General features: G+C 35.8%; 1 protein-coding gene across 4 annotated transcripts in view; it reads left to right on the top strand.

Moving 5' to 3' along the window:
- The window catches only part of RBMS1 (RNA binding motif single stranded interacting protein 1), a 258,018-nt gene that overhangs the window by 208,524 nt on the left and 24,088 nt on the right, over positions 1-25,406 (top strand). For all 4 annotated transcript variants that reach the window (XM_069079674.1, XM_069079675.1, XM_069079676.1 and 1 more), the window contains 2 exons: positions 3,464-3,621; positions 6,037-6,116. In XM_069079674.1, the coding sequence (XP_068935775.1) occupies positions 3,464-3,621; positions 6,037-6,116 (238 nt within the window). The remainder of the gene's footprint in view (positions 1-3,463; positions 3,622-6,036; positions 6,117-25,406) is intronic.

The following is a 25,406-nucleotide window of genomic DNA, read 5'->3' as shown; positions in this document are numbered from 1 at the left end:
CTGTTCATCTCATCCTCTGCCATCCCCTTATCCTTTTACCTTCAATCTTTCTCAACATCAGGGTCTTTTCTGAGTCTTGTCTTATTTTGTGGCCAAAGTATATATGCTTCAGCTTCAGTATTTGGCCTTCCAGTGAATAGTCTGAACTAATTTCTTTTAAGTATTGATGGCCTTGATCTCCTTGCTATCCAAAGAACTCTCAAAAGTTTTCTCTAGCACCATCATTCAAAAGTGTACATTTTACAGAGCTCAGTTTTCCTTTGTAGTCCAACTCTCACAGCCATACATTGTTACTGGAAAAACCATAGCTTTGACCATACAGGCCTTTGTAGGAAAGATGATGTCTCTGCTTTTTAGTATACTGTCTAGATTTGCCATAGCTTTCCTTCCAGGGAGGAGGCATCTTTTAATTTCATGGCTGCATGCTGTCTGCAGTGAACTTTGAGTAGAAGAATATAAAATTTGACACTGTTGCCATTTCTTTTCCCTTCTTTTACCAGGAATTGATGGGACCAGTTGCCAAGATGTTAGTTTTTTGATGTTAAGCTTCAAGCTAGCTTTTATACTCGGTTCTTTCACCCTCATCAAGAGCTTCTTAATTCTTCACTTTATGCCATCAGAGTAGTATTATCTGCATATCTGAGATTATTGACATTTCTACTGGCAATCTTAATTCCTGCTTTTGATTTGTCCAGTCCTATTTATTATTAAACAAATAAAGTGACAATATACAGCCTTGTTGTGCTTCTTTTCCAGTGTTAAGCTAATGATTTGTTACATGTTTAGTTCCAACCTTTGCATTTTGGCTTGCATACAGGTTCTTCAGGAGACAAAGTTAGCTGATCTGGTATGCCCATCTCTTTGAGATATACCCTATTCTAAAATTTCAGCCTTAGGGATCTCCACTACTGTCTTACAACTAGAGAATAGGTTGACAGCCTTTCCCAGTAGCATAAATGATTTGCATATTCTTTTATGTGACACATCAGAATATCTGATATCCTCCGAGGAACACTGGATGAATGTTGTTGAGAACAGCTATATAGGAGGCACAGTGAATAGAGTACTGGGCTGGGAATCAGAAAGATTTATGTTCATGAATTCAAATCCTGCCCCAGACACTTAGTAGCTATGGGACCCTGGGAAGTCACTTGTGGCAGGCAGATCCACTAGGCAGCTATTACAGTAGCCCAAGAATGAAGTGTTGGGGTCCTAAAACAAGGGAGTGGCAGTATTAGAGGAGTGTATTAGAGAGATGAAATCCACAATTTCAATATTGACAATAGATTGAACATGGGGAAGAGAGAGGGTAAGAGATAGTGAGAAATTGAGGGGTTGTGAGCCTGGAGCACTGAGGGGATGGTGGTACCCTTGACAGTTATAGGTTTAATTTAGACTAGTATGAACATAAAACTAGTCATTTTTTGTAAAGTCAGACATACAAAGCATACCAAAAACATTTTCACTGTATTTTCCCAAGCATTCTACATTTAGAAATGCAAACTGCTATAATGAGTATGATATTATTGCCCAAGGCTAAAACATCAATTAAAGGTTTTACTAATCATGCTTATTAAAGGAGAAACCATAAACCTGCATTCTTCAATATATAAAAACATAATAATCTAATAGATCTAAGAACAAGTTAATTCTAGAATCATTAAAACTATCCTAATCCCAAAGTTTTAGTGGTGAAGTGTGAATTTCTTAGGAAATATTGCTGATCTGATGTAAGCTTTTTCCCTGATGATTTTGAACAGTGCCATAATGAGTATTCATAGATATTTCAGTGTCTTAAAAGATCCATTTTTATGACTTTGGTTTTTGCTGATTCTAATGTTACAAAGACAAAAAAAGATCATCTGTGATAATTGGTCTTAAGCTTTCGTTCTACTGTTTTGATTCAATGTTATTTCATAGTATTTTTGGCCAAATATTTTCATCTTACAAAGCTTGGCTAAAATTTTCAGGTCTTGGTAATGAATCTATTCCAAATATCCCCTTTCCCATTTACCACCAATTAATCAGAATCCAGAAGGTTTGAAACTGACAAAAATTCCAAATGGTCAGACCAGAGAAGTGTAGCCCTAGGGGCTCCAAGTGACCTGATTCAGAACCAATCTGTGACTCTCAAAATTCAACAATTATCCATAATTGCCTGTTACATACAATCAAAGCTCTCACAACTGTATGCTGAAATTGTGTACCTAAAAATAGCAGAATGGAGCTTGGTTATTTTTAGGTAAACAGCTCCAGCAAACAGCATAGAAGAGTTGTCCTTCTGCAAAGGTGTCCTTTCCAAATTAGCAGTGCCTTCTGGACCTTCACCTTCCATTGTTGCCAAGACAATGACAATAATGTGAGGTCTGAGCTGACCTATCTGAAAGAATGCCCATGTTTTAAACACTATTTTCAGCAACATGATTGGCCAACCTATAATTTATGTTACCAAACTAGGGAAATAGGGAAAGATTAATCAACAAGCATTTATTCAACACTTACTGTGCACCAGACACCGTGCTAGGCATACTGAGGATATAAATACAAAGAACAAAACAATACCTACTCACAAGGAACTGGCATTCTAATGATGAAGACAACAAGCACATATATAAAAGTATATATGGAAGAAATAGACCTAGGAATGACTGGACTTGGTGATTTTTGTTCACATGTAGGTAACACCTAAATAGAGAATCACTCTCCCTACCAACTTATCTGCACCTACTCTGAAACTTATAGTCTTAGATAGTTGCCTGGACTACTGAGTAATTAAGTGACTTTACCCAGGGTCACACAATCATTATGGTTCAGAAGTAAAACTTCAACACAGGTTTTCTGGACTGTGGGCAGCTCTCTATCCACTATACCACACTGCCTCTTGCTAAATAAGCCTAAAATAAATAAATGCAAAGTAGTTAAATTTGTAAAACAGTTTGAGATGATAAACAGTACCTCTTGGACAGGATTGAGACAGACAGGGGAGATCAGGAAAGGCTATGTGAAAAAGGTGGTATTTAAGCTCTGTTTGAAGGAAGAAAAAGTCTTGCAGAGTTCAGGAGCAATGCATTTTAGGCATGGAAATAACAAGTACAAAAGCATGGAGATGGGAGATAAAATAACTTATATGAGAAACAAAGAGAAGGCCAGTGTGATTGGATAGTAGAGTGCAGGTTGGAGACTTACTATCCATTGAGCCTGGAAAGCTAGATTGGGAGCAGGTTGAGAAGGCTACAAAAGCTAAATAGATTATATTTTGTCCTAAAGGAAATAAGGAACCATTTAAGTTGAATAGGAGAGTGACTTGGTCAGATATACATTTAAGGAAGATTACATTGGCAGTGGTGTATATGATGGAGTAGAAAGGAGATACATATGGTTATAATTATGTCAAATTATTTATGTCGCAGATTTCATATCTGCTTCTCTTGAGAAATTAATGAGAGGTTCTGTTTTATTTCAGCAACAGGAACAAGATCCTACAAACCTGTATATTTCTAATTTGCCACTGTCCATGGATGAGCAAGAACTTGAAAACATGCTCAAGCCATTTGGACAAGTAATCTCTACAAGGATACTGCGTGATTCCAGTGGTACAAGTCGTGGTGTTGGCTTTGCCAGGTAAGTATGTCTTTTATTTCTGTATATTTCATTGTTCTATCTGCCATTTTGTGTACCTTATGGAAATAAAACATTACCTTGTTGGATGTTTCAAAAGAAGAACTAAAAAAGCATTAGGAAAAAAATGGAGGAAATCTATGACTAAATACAGTGGAACACTAATTTCGATTTTAAAATGTTTTTTGTATGTTCTCCAAGAATTTTAAAATTTCCCAACAGGACTTTTAAATCTGAGAATCAAAGTGTTTTGGAGGCCACACTGGAGAAAAGTTTCCTAAGAGTAATTGTATCAATTACAAAGATGGTCATCTTGTACAAACACACACATACACACATTTCAGATATTTTTTTCCTCCTTAGTTGATAGAAATTTGTCAACAGTAATAGTAGCTGACGTTTATGTAGCATTTTAAAGTTGGTAAAACAGTTTGCATGCATTCTTGGATTCTCATTTAAGCTTCATAGCAACCTTGTAGTACTAAGGTATGAATGAACCCATTCTAAAGAAGGAGAAATTGATACTCAGAATGGTCAAGTGACTTGATCATGTTTACACAGATAGGAAGTGTCAGAGGTGGATTTTGAATACAGATCTACAATGCTGGCACTTGATCCACTATGTCTTGCTGCCTCTCAGTTAACTTTTTATAAAACATTTGATACTTGCCAGATGTGCTGCCACAAACTTATAATCCCTGCTCCTGTGGAAAGTGAGATTAGTGTATGCTTGAGTTCAGGAGTGCTGGGCTGCAGTGGGTTAAAGTCAATCAGAACTTGAAAGTTTGTCGCCAATATGGCGAGCCATTGGGAATGGTGAGGAACTCCATTTCTCTAAGGAGAAGTGAACCAACCCAGTTTGGAGAGGAGCATGCCAAAGGTCCTCTGCTAATCAGTAATGGGCTGGAGCCTGTCAGCATTCATTGCATTTCCATTCTGGGGAAAATAAGGAGACCTAGTCTCAATAAAATAAAGCAAAGTAAAATAAGTTTTTAAAAAACTTATTCCTTATTTTGAAAATGAAAATAGAATTAAGAAAAATTATTGTGATGAGAAACTTGACTTTTTATATAGTTTAGCCCAAATAGAATTTTCTATGATGTGTAAGGAAAGACTAAAGCCACCTGTCAATGTTATCAAATAGTGAATAAGTTCTCTTTTTTTATTTTTTGGAATACTCATTTCATTGTTGGGGAGCAGCCTTGTACTTAAGCTGTTGGGAATTGAGATGGTATCAGTATAGATTCATTAGCTCACTTTGTTAGTGCATGTTGTTCAGGTAGCGTAGGTTTGGTTCATGGTTCAGAAAAGTTATTGCAGCATTATGAAGGAATCACACATAAAAAATTGGATGTGACTGACATTGTTGAGAAACAACCAATACTTTGATGGAGCTAGCAGAGCCTATGCCAAAGGATCCTTTGGGACTGGTGGAGCTTTAATTTTGGTCAGTACACTTAATCCTACTGATGCAGATGGACCTCCAGATATAACTTAACAGATGAACTTCTAGAATTGTGGCCACTCAATTTGTCACCCTGTGGCCAAACTGGTAATGAGCTTATCTGAACTTGGCTTCACTAAGGATAATTATAGAAATCAGAAGTACTCCCCGTGTGGTCTGTGGGCTGCTGGGGGCTCCCAAGACCCTTTTGGGAGTCTATGAGATCAAAATTGTTTTTGTGATTATACTAAAATGTTATTAGCTTATTAAAATAATCCTTCCATTTCTAACTACATATCTGTAAGGCTGGATTTCTTTGTATACTTCAACCAAAACCACACAGTGCAACAGATTGGATATAGAAGCAAAATGAGAGTCCATCTCTTCTCCATTAATCCAAATATTAAAGACATTTGCAAAAATATATGCTTTCTCACTTTTTTTAAAAAAAGGGTTTTTTATTTAAAAAGTTTTGTTTTAGGAGATTTGTCACTGTTATGTTAAACTAATACATTTTTTAAAATTTCTAATATGGTGAATATTGATAGATATAACCCACATGATAAGTGAAAGCTCTTTGGGGTCCTTATATATAAAAATCCTGAGAACAAAAAAATTTGAGAACAACTGAAACCAGTTTTCAACACAGATACCAATTTTCAAAGAATTAAAATACAATGTAATATAATTAATGCTAAAAGTACACTGGATATAAATTAATATTTATTATTTGAAAGGTGCATTGGGCTCATCAGTTGGAAACAGCAATTATTTTTATGTGACTGTATATGAGCATTAGTTTAATAGGCATTAATATTATAAACTACCAAATAAACCAGCTTTTATTTTATTAGAGTTACGTTTTTACCAGGGCATGCCTATTTATACTTAATGACTCTCACATATGCAAAAACAAGTTAAAAATAAAAAGATATCTAAATATTTACAAGTGTTTTGTATTTATATATCAATAGGATGGAATCAACAGAAAAATGTGAAGCTGTTATTGGTCATTTTAATGGAAAATTCATTAAGACACCCCCAGGAGTTTCTGGTATGTCACTTAAAATTTTATCAGCAACATCTTTTATAATTCCATACATTTCCTTGATATAAGTTCTTCTGCATGAAATACTTAAAGTAAATATAGGTATATATATATATTTTTTTAAGTTACTTGGTTTGAACTATCAATTAGATTTTTTTTAAATCCAGTTATTAGATTTGTTTTTTTAGTGAAAGTATACCCTAGCATTATCATTTTTTTTTCATTCCTTGTTACTACCAACACTGTGCTATATACAATACATGGAACCTCTTAGTGGCACAGTGAATAGAGCAAAGGACTGGAGTCGGGAAGACCTGAGTTAATATCCTGCAGCAGACACTAGCTGTATTACTCGGGGGAAATCAATTAGCCCTTACTTGCCTCAGTTTCTTCATCTGTAAGATGACAGTAATAGCACCTACCTAACAGAATTGTTGTAAAATCAAATGAATTAATTTTTATATATGCTCTGCATATGTGTTAGCTATTACAATTCTGCTTTAGAGTTTTTATTTCTAACTAATGGGAAGAAAAGTTCAGAGGTCATCTGCATTGCATATTTTGATGGCAACTATCACACTGCTTTGTTATTCGAGGCCCCTAAAATGACTGAAATAGAGAAAAAAGATCAGTGTTGAATGTTTTCTACTTTTCCTTTACTTTGGTCTTCTTACTGTTCAGTGTGGGATATTGATTCTCAGGATTTGCTTGTAACTTTCTTCACACAATTAACTAGGTCTTCATCAGTTATCATATCACTGTCAAATATATTAATTATTACCTTAACAGACTCCTTTTCCCCTTCCCCAGGTACCTTCAATAAGAATGAAATACCCATATTGAGCACATCTTGTGCAGTTGCTAGTATGACTAGGCCAAGTAATATTAAATACATTTTTTAAAAAAGCAAATACTGATGTATTTAGTTTTAGTGAACCCAAGATTAAGTAACTTTTGAAAAAGGGAAGTTCTAGGTCACTTTAATTTTACTAATTCAACTCTTACTGTATTTAAAGGGTCCTCTTTCCATTTTCCATTAAATACATTAGGGAGGCATTAAACTCTACTGAATAAAAGACATTCATATTACCTTGGGCCAAAAGTTATTGAAGTGAGTAGTCATTCCAAGAATATTCTTGTACAATTGTTTTTTAGTGTTTATTTTATTAACTCTCCAAGGTTCAGTTCTAAGTGAATTATCAATGACTGGATTTAGGGATCCACCTTAGGAATTTCAATATCCCAATGAGTTTCATTTCAGGAAAAAAAAAGTAATTTGTAAATATCTAAGTGAAACACACCACTCTTGGCTGTGAAGTTCTGAAATTTTACAGCTACTACAATCCACTATGTTGAACTCTATGGCTACAGGCACATAAAGCCAATCATGAGCAGCTCTCCTGAGGACTGCTGCTATGAATAACTTTAAGGATCTAATGGCATAGCATAGTGAACTCTCTATTTATTCAGCAAGAAACTAAAGCATAACATTCACAACAGCCATAACATAACAATTCATTACTAAGGTAGTCACATAGTCTTAAATAAAACATTTCATTTGATAAGCCACAATCCCCTCAATTCATACACAGTATCCAAGTAAAGTCCTCTTTCATCTTGACTTTCTGGCTTCTGGTCATCCTTAAACTAATGATCTTTAAGGAGTAGCAGAACGTACAAACACCATCCACCCCTAGGTCACAGAAAGTTACAAATCTCATCAGTTAATACAGAGTATCCAAGTAAAGTCCTTTTTCATCTAAACTCTGCTGCCAGGGGCAGCCAGGTGGCTCAGCAAGTAAGAGCACCGGCCCCAGTGTCAGGATGACCTGGGGATTAAATCCAGGCTCAGATACTTAGCACCACACCCAGAAATAACTGGCCCTGTAACCTTGAGCAAGTTACTTAACTGCAATTGCTTAAAAAAAAATCTGCTGCCTTCCAAACCCCAGGACTCCTCTTCCACAGGCTGACTGCTCCCAGCTCTTGCCTGAATTCACCAGATTCTTGCCTGGATTCACATGTAGGCAACTCTCCACTCCTGTTCCATATCTTAGCTCACAGGGACAGCTCCACTCCAAGCTTTGCAGCTTCTGTTTCTAGGAAAACAAAGCTTAACAGGGATACAACAAGATTTGCACACATTACCGACACTATCTGAATTCACTTTCTGTCTAACAAAATAACTGAAATTAACAGACAAGTCTTCTGTCTGAGAAATCAAAATCAAATCAACTGTACAGTCCTTTTTCAGGACTTCTGTAACAACAGAAAAGTCCTCTTTCAGGACTTGGGTAAAAACAATAAAGTCCTCTTTCAGGATTTCTGCCTAAGAACAACAGACGGTGCTTCTGTCTAACACAACAACAGACAAGGCTTTTGTCTGACAGAACAACAGAGTGCTACAGAGTGCTGACATCACAAACATTCTCTCTCTTAGTTCTCAGAAAGTAATACAGATCAACAGAGCACCAAAATCACAAGCATTCTCTCTCAGTTCTGCTTGCTTCCAGCTCTGCTCAAGATTTTTTCTGCTCTGCTCTTTCCTATTCCACCCTTCCTTTTCTGCTCTTTCAGCAAGCTCCTCCCACTGTGGGCTCTATGTGTTAGGCCTATTAAGGCCAGGGAAGGTCTTCAAATGCCCGTAGGCCTACTAAGGGCTACACAATGTATACTGTTTCCAACAAAGTTTCCTGATACAATCAGTGGTGAGGCTCAAAGGCATTTTAATAGCTGAAACAAGCAGCAAAGTACTACTTTGCTTGCCATTAAGAGGCACAATTCTAAAATTAAAAAAAAATTAATATTAAAAATTTTTTACAAAAATTAAGTATTTACCAGTTTCTAATAGTTTCAGTGAACACTGTCATAAAATAGCTTTAATAAATAAATGAATAATGAAAATGAATTAATCATAAACATGTTTCCTGATAAACAGTGATTGTATTTAAAGTGAGAAAATAAAAATTTGGCTTTGTATATTTTGAGATTAGTCAACCAAAGTTCAGTATCAGAGGAATATCATAGCCATGGTTGTAAAATTTGAAGCTTTTTCAAAGTACATCCAGCCACTTAGCTATACAAGTTTGAAAACTATTAGCTCTTGGCTTTCTTGTCTCTAAACTCTTAAACCTAAATTGAAACTCTCCTTTATCAAAGTAGATCTTGCCTTTGCATTTATCTTGGCATATAGTAAGCATTTAATAAATGCTTGTTGATCTATTGTGTTTATTGACACACCTGCATTACTCTGCCTAAGTTTGCTCTTTGCTGACATAATTTCTTTGTTTTTTAGCTTTCTCTTTTGCTCTTAATGTTCATGGAGCTTGCAGAGTTTCAGAGGAGAGGACTTGACTCTTTTGTGCTCTTTTGTTTTGTTTTTGCAAGACAGTGAGGGTTAAGTGACTTGCCTAAGGTCACGCTGCTAGTAAATGGTAAGTGCCTGTGGCTGGATTTGAACTCAGGTCTTCCTGACTCCAGGGCCCATGCTCTATGCAGTGCCCTCTTTCCTCCACCACCATCCCCAAAACATGAATTATGTTTTGTATCACAGTGAGCGAATAGTTATCTACTCCCTGAATGGAGTAGGCAGCAGCTAATTGGGTCCAGGGCTAGGGTGAAGAAACTGGACAGCTTCCCATTCTTTCCTAAATCATGTCTTCATAGTGTCATTTCATTCTTTGTTAGAAATTAATTCATCAGGCAAGAGCATATTAAAACATAAACAGAAAAATACGTTAATTTCAAAACTCGATGTAAATTACTTCTGGATTATTGACAACAGTGCATATAATAAAGTTGAATATTCTGAGTTTCCCAAGAAACAGATTTAAAGTACACCAAAAGCATTTCAATAGCAGTAACTATGTTTTGTAAACAGTCAAGCCATTCTCTCACCTCTGAACTCTTACAGACTGTTATGGTCTGCACCTAACAATTTAGTACTTAATTGCATACTGCTTTGCAAAGCAGACAATCTGTTCATATGTTTTAGTTTTGTCTCCTCAGTTTGAATGTAAGCTACTTAAAGGTAAGAAGCCTGTTTTTAACTGCTTTTCTCTCCCTAGAGTAATTGCACAATACTAAAAACTTAAGGAATATTTAATCAGTGTTTATTGATCAATGGATGGATTAACTTAAAATCTTCCATATACTCTACTAGTTAGAACTGCAAAGTTGTCTTCAAAGACCCTGCAGAACATACTAGAATAATCTAACCTGGAGGTCAAGTAATCATACATGATTAAAAAGTCCTTTTAGTAGCTTCCACTTTTCTCCACCTAAAGTAAGCATTTTTTGTTTCAGTGGATTCCTTATGGTCCAGAAAGTATCGGAAAAAGAAAGAATTGGGTAGCATACTTCTCCCTTCAGTATTGTTTCTTCTTAACTGCTGGGTTCTGAATTAATTTTGCAAATCCCATTATTGCTGCTAGTATACTTCATGTTATGTGAGTGCTTAGTGTTCACTCAAGTCAGCTACAATTTCTCTGGGGTTCAGGAATTTTAAGAAATGTAGATAGTTGTTCCCCTTACAATTAAGTAAGAAAGAAAAAGACACATGATATTGTTTGGTAAACCTGCATTTCAAAATAAAATAATACTGCTGCCAGGTACACCATATTTCAAAACCTCAAAAGATCTATTATTTCATCCATTTGGGGTCTCACAGAGGTCTCTAGACCTCTACTAGAAGTCTGTACAGTTTGGTGGGGCTTGAAGAAGGTTGTACAATGCATTTTTTTGTACCATGTTAGGGCATTGTTGTAAGCCCTTAGAAGAAAGAAGGAACATGTTTACTATGTGCCAGTATCTGTGCCAAGCATTCAACAAAAATCTTATTTGATCCTCACAGCAACCCTGGGAAGTAGGCACTCTTATTAGACTCATTTTACAACTAGAAATAGGAAAAAAGGTTAAGTGACTTGCGTGGGATCACACAGCTAGTGAGGATCTGAAATTGGATTTGAACTTGTATCTTCCTAACCCCAAACCCAGAGCTATCTATCTACTCTGCCACCTAGCTGCTAGAAGAGGAATACCCTAATTCCACAAATAATACTTCTGCAGATCTCATATCATGTTATATTTTTACCACAGGTTATACACTACTAACCATCGACACTTTGTCTGATTCTTTTCCTTGTCTTTCAATAAGTCTTCCATTGTCAATTTTCCTGTTACATGGGAGGCTTTCCTCTGGGTCTTTTAAAATTCGGTGGACAGTAGTACAGTATTCAGGATATCTGTATGTTGCCTCTTACTGACAAGATATGACCACCCCACTTCTTTGCCAATCCTATATATTCTGAATATCATTTTACGCCAGTTTTTGCATGTAAATCATTATTAATCATGTTCCACAGCTGCCTTATACTCTCTATGTTATCTCTTCCTTTGCCCTCTTAGTCCATTCTGATTCTTCTGAGGTTATGGTGTTCCATAACATTGTATGATGAAAAATTCTCTACCATTTTCCAAATGTAATCCAAACTGTTATCTTCATCTTATTCTATCAGACCTATAAGATTGACCTTCTGTACTACTTACTTGTCCAAGATATAAGATCACAGATTTAGAGCTATAAGGGACCTAACAGGTCAATCCTCTTATTTTATAGATGAGGAAACTGAGGTCTAAGAGATTAAGTGATTTTCCCTAGGTCACATGGGTTAATAAATGACCCTCCAACATTAGATGCATTCTGTCATTGGACCTACCCATAATGCCTTAAGCATATCTTAATAAAACCCATTAGAACATGTGTTCTACTGACACAGCCCCAGAACCTGGGGCTATCTTCACCCCATGATGAAGCATCAGGAAAAGAATTTTTGTGAAATATTCTTTAAAATAGCAAAAAATTAATTTGGTGGCTCATTTAATAATGTGAGTTTGCATCATTGGCATAAAACCAAATACCGTTTGTGTCCGTTTCTGTGGTATCTATATTGTTGCTCATCTACTAGGAATGTAGTCAAATGAAAGGAAGAAAAATACTTGAATTTAGTGATATTCCCAGTCCCCAAAAGACCACTGCAAATGAACAAGTTTAAAACTAAATTTATCTGAAATCTCATAATCTTAAACTATGTTCAAATATCTGAGATTAATGTGAGCCCAATTGCTTAGGTCCTTGAATTTTCTATTTTTCTTCAAAGACCACCCCCTCTTCAGACAAACAATCAACAAACATTTCTTAAAGTATTTAATTTCATAAATGTGCAAAGTGCTAGGAGTAGAAAAAGCAAGTGAAACAAAATGAAAGCTTACTGAGGGTAGAAACCTGTGGGGGAGACATGTACATATATTGATATAAACATGTAGAATGGGAACAACATGGCCATGAATGAGAAGGCACTAGGAGTTAGAGGGTTGAGAATGAGACAAGGCAGAAGGAACTGTACTCCTGGAGGTTGATGCTTGAGCTGAGCCTTGAAGGAAACCAGAGATTCTAAGAGGTGGAGGGAGAATATTCCAATCATGGGAACCATACAGTGTGCAAAGGCAAATAGATGGGCAATGAAGGTGAGTACTTGTAGCAAATAGGTAAATATGGCTGAACCAGAGTGTATGAAGGGGAGTAGCATATGAGAAGATTGAAGAAGATTCAGCTAGTAAGTAAAGAGTTTTAAATGACAAATAGAGGAGTTTCTATTTCATCCTAGAGATAGAGCCATTGGCATTCTTGAGTACAATGGTGGCAATGTTGAACTTGTCCTTCAGGGAAACCTACACACTCTATTCAAACTATTTTTTTGCCGAACTAGAGCAGGAAGCTGCTAGTGCAAGTATATTGCTTACATACCTTTCTCCCCGAAAGACTGAGTGGAAGCTATTAGTAAAGTGCTTTCTTTATGATGTAAACTTAATATTCAATGTTTAGCTAATGTGTGTGTGTGTGTGTGTGTGTGTATATATATATATATATATATATATATATACATACATATATTTGACTTTTAAATATCTGTTAAAAGTTTGTAAGTGACTTACAGTCCAATGTAAGTTTTTTTTTCTAAAGGAGGTTTATGCATAGCCTGTAGCAAGTTTTTCTTCAAAGTCGCATTCATGATGCTTGTTGACAAAGTAGATCATATGGTAGGAGTCTTATTCTTCCCACCCTCCACTCCTTCAAAATAAAGTCCACATTTTCTTAACATGTTGAAACATTTTTCTATACCAAAGATTTACTACAATTTAACTGCTAGCTAGCTTGCAGCAAAAGTCAGACTTACTTTGAAATCCTTAAACAGAATACAAAAAAAGCTAAAGAGCTTTAAACAAGTTGACAATTTGTGTTATACATTTTGAGGCAATCCAGATGAATCCCACAGAGATATTTTCATTGTCAACTTAATTGCTTGAAGGTTAAAAATATTGATAGAAGGAGACAGTATGGTGATGATATCTTTAACACAAAATGAATTTAGTAGCTAGGACTGGGCAGTTTTAATTATATAGAGTAGTAGTCCAAATTAGGAGTCCCATTGAAGGACAAAATAAGGCAACAGAGGACTAAGATTCAGAGATTTGTCTAAAAATGATCTCTATAGGAGAATGCAGTTTTTGAAAAGTATTACAGAAATAAAATATGCTTTCTGGTGCCTCCCTCCTGCATAAAACAGTGCTATTCTAGCATTTCTTTTATGCCCATCTGTTCATGGCTCTAATAATAATTTTTTTAAACTTTACATTTTAAATAGTGCTTTGTGGTTTACAAAGCACTTTCCCATGCATTTTTGTGTTTGGGACAGTTTATCATAACTTTTGGTCATATCCATCTAGAGTTATCTTTGTGATTCTAGTGAAGTCTGTATATGACCAAGAAAATAAGTCTTTGGGGGGAGGGGGAGAAAGACTTTTCGTGTCAGGGAAGGACATGACATAAGGTAGGAAAAGGGCACATAAAGATGGGGCCAAAATTAAGTCAAGCATTCACCAAGGTGCTTTTTGCCCAGCATGGCACTGATACTCTTTATGTGTCCCCTGCTGCTCTGTGCCTGCCATTGAGGAGATCATAGTGGGATTCTAATGTGGCGCTGCTCGTGTGGCCACTGACAGTCTGAACCTAAGAATTTAGCTTGTTTTAGGTATGTCTCCTATGGTAATTCTGTGGTTGCCTTTGACTTTTTCTAACTAGGGCTTGGGCTCAAATGGCACACAACAGAGCAGGCCTCAGAATACCATTCCTGTTACCTCCATCTGACCTGTCTTCACACGCAGGCTGAATTGGGGCATTGTCTTTGCCAAAAACCAGAAAAATAGCTCTTTGGAAAGGAAAAATAATTGTTGTGCTAGAATGAGTGTTTTTTGGTTTTTAACATTTTCATACAATCTGGAAAGGTTTTCAAGAATTTTTATTATCCATTTGGCTCCCTTAATGCCTCAGTCTTCATTGTCATTACTTTTTTTCATAAAATGGAATTGCTTGGAAGCTATAAAGGAAAATTTAGACTTAACGACTTTTAATCCATTTTCAAAATATTTAGGACAATGGTATTATATCTCGAGGTTCGTAGTGCTCTTCTGACTTCTTCCTTAATATATTTTGAATTTCTTCAAAGTTATTTGGATATATTCAATAGTATGTGCTTGAGATGAAGCATTCCTTTACTCTTAAATTGCTTCTATGTGTAGTGTTCTTTACCTAGGGTCCATAGATAGCTCTTAAGGGAGGAGTGAGGATCCATGGGCAGATTTCAGGAAGTCTGTGAAGTTGGCTAGGAAATAAATGTCTTATTTTTCACTAACCTCTGATTGAAATTTGGCATTTCCTTCAATTATAAATGTAAACAAAGAAATGTTATTCTGAGGAGTCTGTAAGCTTCACTAGACTGCCAAAGAGGGCGAGGGTCTACGACACAAAAATATTAATAATAATATTTTATTAAAATTTCATTAATATTATTACTAAAATAATGATATGTGTACTTGTATATTCAGGTTTGTTCATAATTAAGAGTGCGTTGTATGTGTTATTTCATTTGGTCCTCACAATGTGTCCTGAGTAGTAGGCAGAACAAGCATTATTTGTCATTTTAGAGAGGAGGAAAATGAAACTCACAGAGGTTAATGTAAGTTGTCCGTAGTAACAACTTGTGAGAAATACAGAATTTTAATCTTGGTCTTTTGAGTACAAATGCTTTTTCCTATATACCCTACTGCTTACCTCATATGTGAAATGTATGCTAAAAAAAAGAAGGAAGGTATTCCAAAAGAGGGTACTGTTTGGTATTTCCCCCCTATGTACCTGCATGTTCTGCATGTCCTGCTCTGCCTGTGAGAGGGCAGCTGTAAGCAATTGTTATAATCAAAAACACTCACCTGTAGTCAGGTATTTTAGAAGCCCAAGTCACACCCTTTTGCTATCAGGTTCTGCCAGATAGAAACATTAAGTTGCTGAGCAAGGTTTTATTAAAAGCATAAAATCTTGGATGCAAGATGCAGGTGTTACAGTAAAACTAGAGAGATTTTTTCCTCCCCCCACCCCCTCCCTTTTTTGAAAGAGTATCCTAGGCAATAACTTTAAAACAAAACTAGCATTTGGACTTTCATTATTCATTAAGTGGCTATGTTAAAGTACATTGCTACTAAGTTTATTAAATCAGTGAAGAATACTAGAGAGAAAAGTCCTCAAACAAATAATCATAAATCAAACAAACAAAAAGACTCTCTTGATAAAGATAACTTCTGATAAAGAAACTTCTGCACAATCCAGAAAACTACAGAAATGAAACACTCTTATAAATGATACATGAGATATTGGAGACTAGCCAATTTTGCAAGGTGACTGAGGGTTGAAAAAACTGAATGAGGGTAAAGAAGACAGAGTAGGCTAAATTGTAACAAAATAGGTGTGGGAGGAAGAACATCTGTCTAGAGAAAATACAACTTGTCATGCTGTTTAGTTACAATAACAGTTTTTACTGAAACAAAGAAGGGGTTAAACACAGTCATCAGAAACAGAACTGGACCTCCCTGGCAGCATGAAAAGAGATCAGGAAATGATGTTATACAAATAGAAAAGGGGATATATTTTATGGATGCTAGGATAGGAATCCCTAAAAGCAAATTCCTTATTGTCACATAGTGGTCAACAGATTGCAAAGAAGAAAAAAATAGATCAAACTAGTTATGTAGTGGGCATCCACAGAATATAGTAATTGAAGCACTTTGTGAATAACAAACACTGTCAAAAAGAAAAGTGTTAATTATGGTTGCTTTGCAAAGCATTAGTTTTGAAATGATGGGAGTCTAAAACAGCTTTTTATTAAAGGCAGTTTCAGTTTTACAAATGTTGATTGGGAATATCTGCCAGTGGCTAACAACTAGAAAAAGCATTGAGAATCAGTGATTTAGGAAACAACCACAACATTATGATCAGCCCCTTACACCAAAGAAGAACTCAGAGGTCTTCAGAATAATTGATGTAGAGAAGCACATAGAATTTCCAGAAGAACGTATCATGAGGCTTCAGTAGTTAATCAAAGCTGGTATTTTTGTAATGTTCATTTTTAGCCTGCCTATTAAAAGAGGAGATTTAAGTCAAATTTGCTGTAGCATTTAAGCTAACCACATGAGTAAAGAAAGGGCTTACTGGAAATATGCAGTATGTTACCATGTGACATCACCCATTATAATTCAGTCACTTTGGATAGAAATTTTAGTCCAAACAAATCAAAAAGTTTTGAAAAGTTATTTTGCCATCAAAACTGTATTCAGAACATACTGAAGAATAGACTGATTTGATCATCACAGCTTACTCTCAAGAGGTGCCAGCAGCATGTACAATCAGTATGTTGTTTTTTGTGGCATACAACCTGAGATATTTAACAAACATTCAGGGTTATACAACATTATTCTGTGCTTAGGAGGCACATTGTCCTTTATTTCTGATCTTAAATAGATGACTTTTTTTTCTAAGTAGAAAAGAAAAGTCTTCTAATCTGAACCATGACTAAAATGCACCCTTTGCTTTTTAAATTACTCTTCTGCTCTCAGGTTTTGCAAAACCTTGAAACCGGAAAGAGAAAAGGAAATTACTAAACCATGAAATATAAGTCCTCTATATTAGCAAGGTAGTCAACTGTTGTAGTTACTACACATCACTTTTTAAGAGTTTTTATTCTATTCTTTCCTTTCCTCCAACTCTGAGCTCATGGAGATTTTCTCTACATCAGAGCTTTTCTGTTTTTATTAAGCCAAGTTAAGGATTTTATCTGTATTATTTCAGGGTGATCTCCTTTTCCATCTGTCTGTAGAGGATAACTTATCAGTTAAGATCATTTAGCTAGTCCACAAAGGTCTCATTTGCAAAAGTCATTCTTCCTGTTATTTTCTGGGTTAAAAACCCTTCAGAACAGTTTTGGACTGGAGAGAAGAGGGAGCTAAGAGGTCTTGAATCACACATACTTGTCGTTTGTGTAAAATTGTATAGCCCAGGTGTATTCTGCATGATTTACATAGATACTTGGTTATATGCTAAGGCAGGCCTGTACAGTCTGCAGCCTCTGGGTCACTTATGGCCTGAGAAAAATGTACAGAATGTTTTCTTCTACATGTTTCATGGACCGCTTAAAGTCCTTTGGCAGGCCACAGGTTGTGCATATCTGTGCTAAGGAAACCAAGAATCACCCATCATATCTATAAACTTTTAGCAAACATTATGTAAACTTTGTACAATAAGGTATAGAGTTGATAAGCCAAAGTACTTTTTAATTTAATTCCATATAACAGGTAATTACTGATTGCCCACTGTATGTATAACACTCTACTCCAGTCCTACATCACCATCTTATTACTACATGATTTTCCATTAGATGTCCTATAGACATCTCAAATTCAATGTTTTCCAAAGAAAGTTCGATAGCTAATGAACTCCCATGACATCTCTACCCCTACCCCATTGCCCAAGGAAAGAAAAATATAAACTCTTCTGTTTAACTTTTAAATTTTCTCACAGTGAGGTTCTGGCCTGCCTTTTAAGACTGTTTTCATATTATTCTCTATTCTGCTCCTTTGTGTACATGCCACTCCCCTCATCTTTGTCTGTTAGAATTGCCAGTTCCTTTCAAAACTCAGGTCAAGTTCTTTTCTTATGCCCCAGATGCTAGTGACCCTCTCTTCCCAAATTTATTCTCAATATATTCTGTATTGTATGCATATAGCTTGTTTTCCCCAACAGAATGTAAGGTCTATGAGGGCAACAACTCTTATTTTTGTCATTGTATCCTCATTGCCTGGTCCAACCCCAGGCATATAATACATACTTATGAATACTTGATGATTTATTAATTGCTAGATGCTAAATTAAAAAAGGAGGCATGATAAAGTAACATTAATAGTAGTAGTAGTAGTAGGATGATGATGATGATAATTCAATACTTAGAAGTTCCATGATTTCATTAATATATATTACCTCCACTGAGACCAGTCATTATTCCCCTACATATTAAATGGTTTTTGTGAGCTGCTTTGTCCCCAACCTTAACTGATAGCTTCTTGCCCAACTTTCTGATAGTGACCCTCAACAAACTTAGCTAAATTGGTTTTCAGCCCACAGAGTGCCAATCTTTACTCGTAATCTTTTTAGCTTGGTAGGAACTCTCCAAGTTTATACTCCACTGACCATACCTACCTCCACACCATATTAAGTATAAGAATAGGACTTTCATTAAATAACAACAACAATAATGCCTGACATTTGTATGACATTTAATAATACACAGTGCTTTAATTATATACATAAAATAAGTGGAATGGATCATAGAAATCATCTCATCTAATACCTTGATTTTATGTTGTCTCATTTCATTTTTACAACCATAGTGGAAAAGTATATATGTGCATGCACTTTGGGACCACAAGGCAACTTGCCAGATTTGTACCAAACACAACAGAATTTCTATACCCAGATGAAGATTTTTGTCCTTCAGAGTAGTCACCTTGGGAGATTACATTTATTGCAACAATGATGCCATTGCCCACAACATTTTGAGACTATTCCTTTAATTTCTGAAAGAGACTGCAAGATTGTTCTTATGACAAATTTTGTGCCTTAAGGATTCATTTGATTTTTGCAGAGACAAAAGTCATTCATAGCCAAGCTTGCTGAATAAAGTAGATGAATAAGCTGTGTGATGTCATCACAGCGTGAGGTGAGCAGCATGGTATAGTCAGAAGACAGCTGGGTTTGTAGTTGGAGCATTGGAGCTTGAATCCCAGCCCTACTGTTTATTACTTGTGTGACCTTGGTTGGAGTGGGGCAGACTCAGTTTCTTCAACTATAAAATGAGATTATGGTTAATTTAGATGATTCCCTAACTTAGATAAACTAGAAATCTATGATGCTATGATCTTGAGGTACAAATGATATGCCACCATAAAGCAGTGTGACTGATTTTGTCTGTAGTTCTGGAGTCTGTTCCAGAAGAGTTCTTCCAAAAACGTTTTAAACAATGGACAGTGTTATAGGAATAAGCCTTTTTTTTTTAAGCAATTGGGGTTAAGTAATTTGTTCAAGGTTACACGGCCAGTTATTTCTGGGTGTGGTGCTAAGTATCAGAGCCCAGATTCAATCCCCAGGTCATCCTGACACTGGGGCCAGTGCTCTTACTTGCTGAGCCACCTGGCTGCCCCTAAGCAATTGGGGTTAAGTAACTTGCTCAAGTTTACACAGCCAGGTGTTTCTGGGTGGGTGCTAAGTGTCTGAGTCCGGATTTGATCCCCAGGTCATCCCGACACTGGGGCCGGTGTTCTTACTCATTGTGCTACTTGGCCACCCCTGGAATAAGCCTTTTTACCTCCCAAGGTGATCACTTTGAAGCATGACTTTCATTTTGGGACATAAATTCTGGTGTGTTTGTTTCCAATAAATAAATATCTCATTACTTTAAAGTCGGACAACGTACATTATACATTCAGTTCGTTTGCTTGCAATCTATCTTACTCTTTATTTTCTGACACCATTCTTCCTGCTTTCATGTTAGCAAAAATGGAAGCAAAGTAATAAAGTTACATTCATCATCAGAAGGATTTGTAATTCCTTTTATATATTAAATTACATTAAAGCCATTTTTTAATATTTTGAGGTAGCAGACAAACTTAATTTATTTGAACTTTATTTCTACAGTAGTATATGACATAACTTGAATGATTTTTATTTACATTTTAGAGGGACAAATCTCTGCCTTACTGTTTATTTGTTTACATGAGTTCATGTAAATAAATAAAAATGTCTAATTTCCTTAATATTAAGTTAATGCTTTTTGTAGAACTGTGGAATACTGACAATGAGAAAAGCCCCTTTTAAGCTAATTTTCTACGTGTTCCAGTATGTCACTTCAATCTAGTTCTCTCAGATTCTTTGGTCCAGAGCTTCTATAGGTCCCACAACTTAGAGAACCTTAAGCTTAGGAAACTTCCTCTCCTGCTTGGTAAAGGATAAGGTATGATGTTTAGAATGTGCTTGCTGTTAGTAAGAATACTTATTTTAAAAAGTCAACACCTTTGCAAAGCTTTTCTCCCCCTCCCCATAAAGCTAAATCAAATCATTCAATCTAAACTCTTTATCACTCTAGAAGTAAAATTAATATAAATTATGTCTGTCTGCTACCTAAAAATGTCCAGAATTTCTACAAGAAGAATCCTTCTCCATATTATTTATGTTCCTAGAATGCATGACACAAGTTTAAAATAAATGAGACTTCAAGAACTTTTGGAGAAATGCAGTTTCTCATGCCTAACAGCTTCCCAAGAAGTTAGAGCAGCAGTGCATGAAAACAGCAGCTGTTGCTATAGCATCAGTCATTTGTTTCTGGATTGTATTTTTTAAATGATCAAAAGCTCCTCTCCCCTGCATCACATTAAACTGTTCATTACTGGTCATCAGGAAGACCAAAGCATCATTGTTCTGGAAAAATCAAAGAAAGAGGAAACATTCTTATATGCCCAAAAATATTAATAGCAACTCTTTTCATGGTGGCACAAAACTGGAAACTAAGGGGATATCCATCAGTTGAGGAAGAGTTGAACAAATTGTGGTATGAATATAATAGCATTCTGTTGTGCTATAAGAAATGAGGGAAAAGACTGCTTGAGAGAGCCATGGAAAGACTTATATGAACTGAGGCAAAGTGAAGTGAGCAGAACAAAAAAAAATTATAAAAATGAAAAATTTGAAAGACTTAAAAATACTAATCAGCTAAATGATCAACCATGATTCCCCAGGACAAATGAACAAGAACACTGCCCACCTCATGACAAAAAAAACGATGGACTACTATGCAGAAAAAGAAATAGATTTTTAGTGGGATTTTAGTTTACTTAATTATGTGATATGAGGATTCAGTATTTTTTTCTCCTTTTTCACTGGGGTGGAAAAGATGAGAATAAAAAGATGAATGCTTGATAATTGGAGGGAAAACTCAACATAAAACTATTTTTTTTTAAAAAGAGTCATCATTGGAGTGCTCTATATGGAATACTGAGGGATAGTTATTTTCTTGAAGCAAATGGATTTACAATCTTAAATTTTGTTTTTACTATTTAATGATAATTTTTATTAGTTATGGCATTTCAAAATAATGGGTTTTTTTCCAATATATAAGATATCTGCCCATGTGCAATGTGTTTAACTCATCTGTGGAATGGGGGGGGGAGGATATTTTAGAGACAGCTTTGAATCACAAGGTAAATAAAATTAATTTTAAGAATATTAAAATATATCTTGTGCCATCTACTTCCATTTTAAAAGTATCTATTTGCAAACATCATTTATCAGAACTTAGTCATTTTAACTTATTTTTTTTTGGTTGGACTTTATTAGTTCTTGACTCTTGTTCCATGATTATATGTAATCTAAGTGAATGAAAATTATTAAGAAATATATTTTATTCACAAAAATGTATATGCAACTATATGCATGGCAAATCCCTTCAAGATGATCTCATCACATCATGAGTTTATTTAGTGGACTTTTTAAAAAGAATTTCTTTTGCAAATAAGGAAATAAAATTTAGTAAAGTTATACTTTTTGATGGAAAGCCTTAAAAACTAATTAGTGGTAATTTGTGAAAAGAAAAAAAAGAGAACAAGGCACATATTAAAGTTCTAGAAGGCAGCACCTCAAATTTATGGCAGCCATATGCATCTAAGATTATCAAATCCTGATATGATCAAATTACACTTTATAGTTGTTCTGTTTTTAATGTCTGAATTTAGCATCTCATTTCAATTAAAAAACTTATTATAGAAGACAGTGCTAAACAATGTTAAGCTTATACATGTGTATATGTATATATAACATATTTACACGTTAAACTGAATCAGTGTAATACATGGTTAAACAGGTTACAACTCCAGCCCAATTTGGCTGACTTGCGTTGAATGTCTTGGAACAGTCAAACAGTGTTCGTTGCTTTTTCCAGATTAAGTCATGTCTGTGAGGAAAAACTAGAAATTTTGCGCTATTCACTGGGCCAACTAAACTCCTTAAAATCACATTTAAAAAAAATGATTCAGAAAGAAATATTGCAGGATTATTTGAAGTCAAAGTGTTAATTCTTTGGCATTGTCAAGTATAATTTTTCTAGATCTCCTACCTGCCTATACTTTCATTTGGTGATTTCATTAGCTTCCATTGGTTGTTAACCTCTTTATGTAGATGACTCCTAGATGTGCACACCCATTCCTCTCTCCTGAATGCCAGTTCCACATTTCTAATTCTCTTTTGGACATTTTGAACTGGATTGCCATAGGCATCTCAAATTCATCACATCTTAAACTCACCACTCTCATGAACTTCCCTAGGAAGTCACCACCATTTTTTTCGGTTACTCGTGTTTAAAACCATGTAGATATCTTTAATTGTTTACTGTTCCTCACCCCAATCTTTCGCATGCAAATTCCCATCCATTTACTTGGCAAATTTTGTTGATTCCACTTCACCTCTCTTATGTGTCCTCTTCTCCCTCTTCATACAACCACCTCTCTAGATCATGTCTTCATCACTTCTCACCTGGACTATTACAGTAACTTCCTAATTAGCATCAACGTAAGTATGGATTGTGATAGAGAGAAATTGGATACAAGGAAACCAAAGTCATTTCCCTCAAGTAAAAGTCTATGAATGTTACCTCCTTTCTCATCAATTTCCATTGGCTCCCTATTACCTCTAAGAGGAAATATAAAATCCTTTGTTTGGCATTTAAAGCTCTTCACAATCTAGTCTATTCCTTTTATCTCCAATCTTCTCACATATTATTCTCCTTCACACAGCATATGGCCTAGCTTGTTCATTTGTTTCAGCCATGTCTGACTCTTCGTGATCTCATTTGGGGTTTTCTTGGCAAAGATACTGGGGTGGTTTGCTAATTCCTTCTTCAGTTCATTTTACAGATGAGGAAATTGAGCCAAACAGGGTTAAGTGATTTGCCCAAGATCACACAACTAGTATCTGAGACCACATTTGAACTCAGATGAATCTTCCTGATCCCCAGCCTCCATGCTCTATCCACTCTACCATCTAGCTGCCCATGGTCCAACTATACTGACCTGTTTGCTGTTCTTCACATAAAGTGATCTATCTCCTGTCTGAATCTTAGCACCAGCTGTCCTCCATTCCTAAAATGTTCTACATCTTTACTTATACATTTTAGAATGCCTGATTTCCTTCAGGACTCAGGTCAAACACTGTCTTCCTAGTTTCCTCCCCTCTCTCCCAGGTGCTAGTGCCTTTTTTGTCAAGATTATATATTTGTTCTTTTATTTGTATACATACACACACATGCACACACACACACACACACCTCACCCATTAAAATGCTGGAGGTGGAAGCCAGAGCCCCGTGGAAGCCCTGTTTCTACTCCACCATCTTGACTCCATCCCCTCACCCATTAAAATGTAAGCTCCCTGATTTCAGAAACAATTTTTGATTTTCCTTTATGTAGCTAATTCATAGCACTGTGCCTGAGACAGATTTTGTACTTAATAAATACTTTTTTATCTGGATACATGAGAAGTACTAACAGTCATCAAAGTTTCTCATCACCATCCTCCAAAAGAATCATCAACCAGATCACATGTAGGACAAATTTAATATCAAATGTCCTACCAGATCGTTTTTTTAAGCATGAATGATATGCCCTTTGATGAGAGCATCAAATGAGATTTTGCTTCTCTCAATTCCAGGGACGTTGACTTGTGTCCCCATAATCATCTCTCTCACAGCCTCCCAAACATTGTTGACATGTGGATGCATACATATGTACATAGACTGCCTGGGAGACAAGAAAGAGAAGTAGTGAGGAAGATCAGCACCTAACAGTTTGGAACTGGAAAAGCATCATTAAATTATCTCAACACATATCCCTTAGACACATACTGTGTGTCAAGTAACATGGAAAGTATGAGGCCCGTGTGACATGTCTTTATTTGGATAGTGTTCTCTGGTGTTCCATCTCATTTAAAGTGATCCAATGACAATATTAAAGGAGTATAGTGAACAATTAAAGTCACATCAACAGGCATTTATAGGCATTCATGCCTACAATATGCCAGCCACAGCCCTAAATGCTAAACAGAGAGAAAATCAAAGGACTGTCCATACTGTCAAGGATATCTCATTTTGATGAGGGGACAACATGCAAATAACTATGTATATGCAAGATATATACAGGGTAAATTGGAGATTAAATGAGAGGAAATGCAGTAGTAGCATTAAAGGAAACTGGGAAAGAATTCTTGCAGAAGGTATGTTCATTTAGCTGGAATTTAAATGAAGGAAAGGAAGTTAGGAGGCAGAGATGAGAAAGGAAAACTTTCCAGACAGGGGGGACATTGAATAAAAATTCATGGAGTCAGGAGATGGGGTGACTTATTTGAGGAACATCAAGGAGGCCAATGTCACTGGATAATAAGAGTATGTGGATTAAGGTGTGAAAAGACAGGAAAAGTAGGAAGGGGCCAGGTTATTAAGGGCTTTAATACAACTTCCCTTTCTTTTCCTCCATTGCATCCATTTGCTGTACCTTTAATTATCGTCACAGAATGTGATGATTTCTGAAAAAAACTAAGAGGGTACTTCATTCACCTTCTGAGATTTGACCCAATTCCCATCTTCCACCACACCCAGGTTGCCTTAAATGGGAATTCCTTAGACAGGAAAGCTTGGGGGAGTGGAGACAAGAGATAAACAAAGGGCCCTTTTGTCAAAAGGAAGGTGAATGCTTACACTGATATTCTTGCCAGACATCTAATGTTATGATTTATGCTCTTGCCTTCCCATGCTATGAGTC

This window comes from Petaurus breviceps, unplaced genomic scaffold, assembly GCF_028583685.1.
Source record: "Petaurus breviceps papuanus isolate PSGF00001 unplaced genomic scaffold, PetGlider_PUasm1.0 91133, whole genome shotgun sequence".
Taxonomy (NCBI): domain Eukaryota; kingdom Metazoa; phylum Chordata; class Mammalia; order Diprotodontia; family Petauridae; genus Petaurus; species Petaurus breviceps.
The sequence above is the reverse complement of the archived record's forward strand: the minus strand, read 5'-3'. Positions and strand labels throughout refer to the sequence as shown.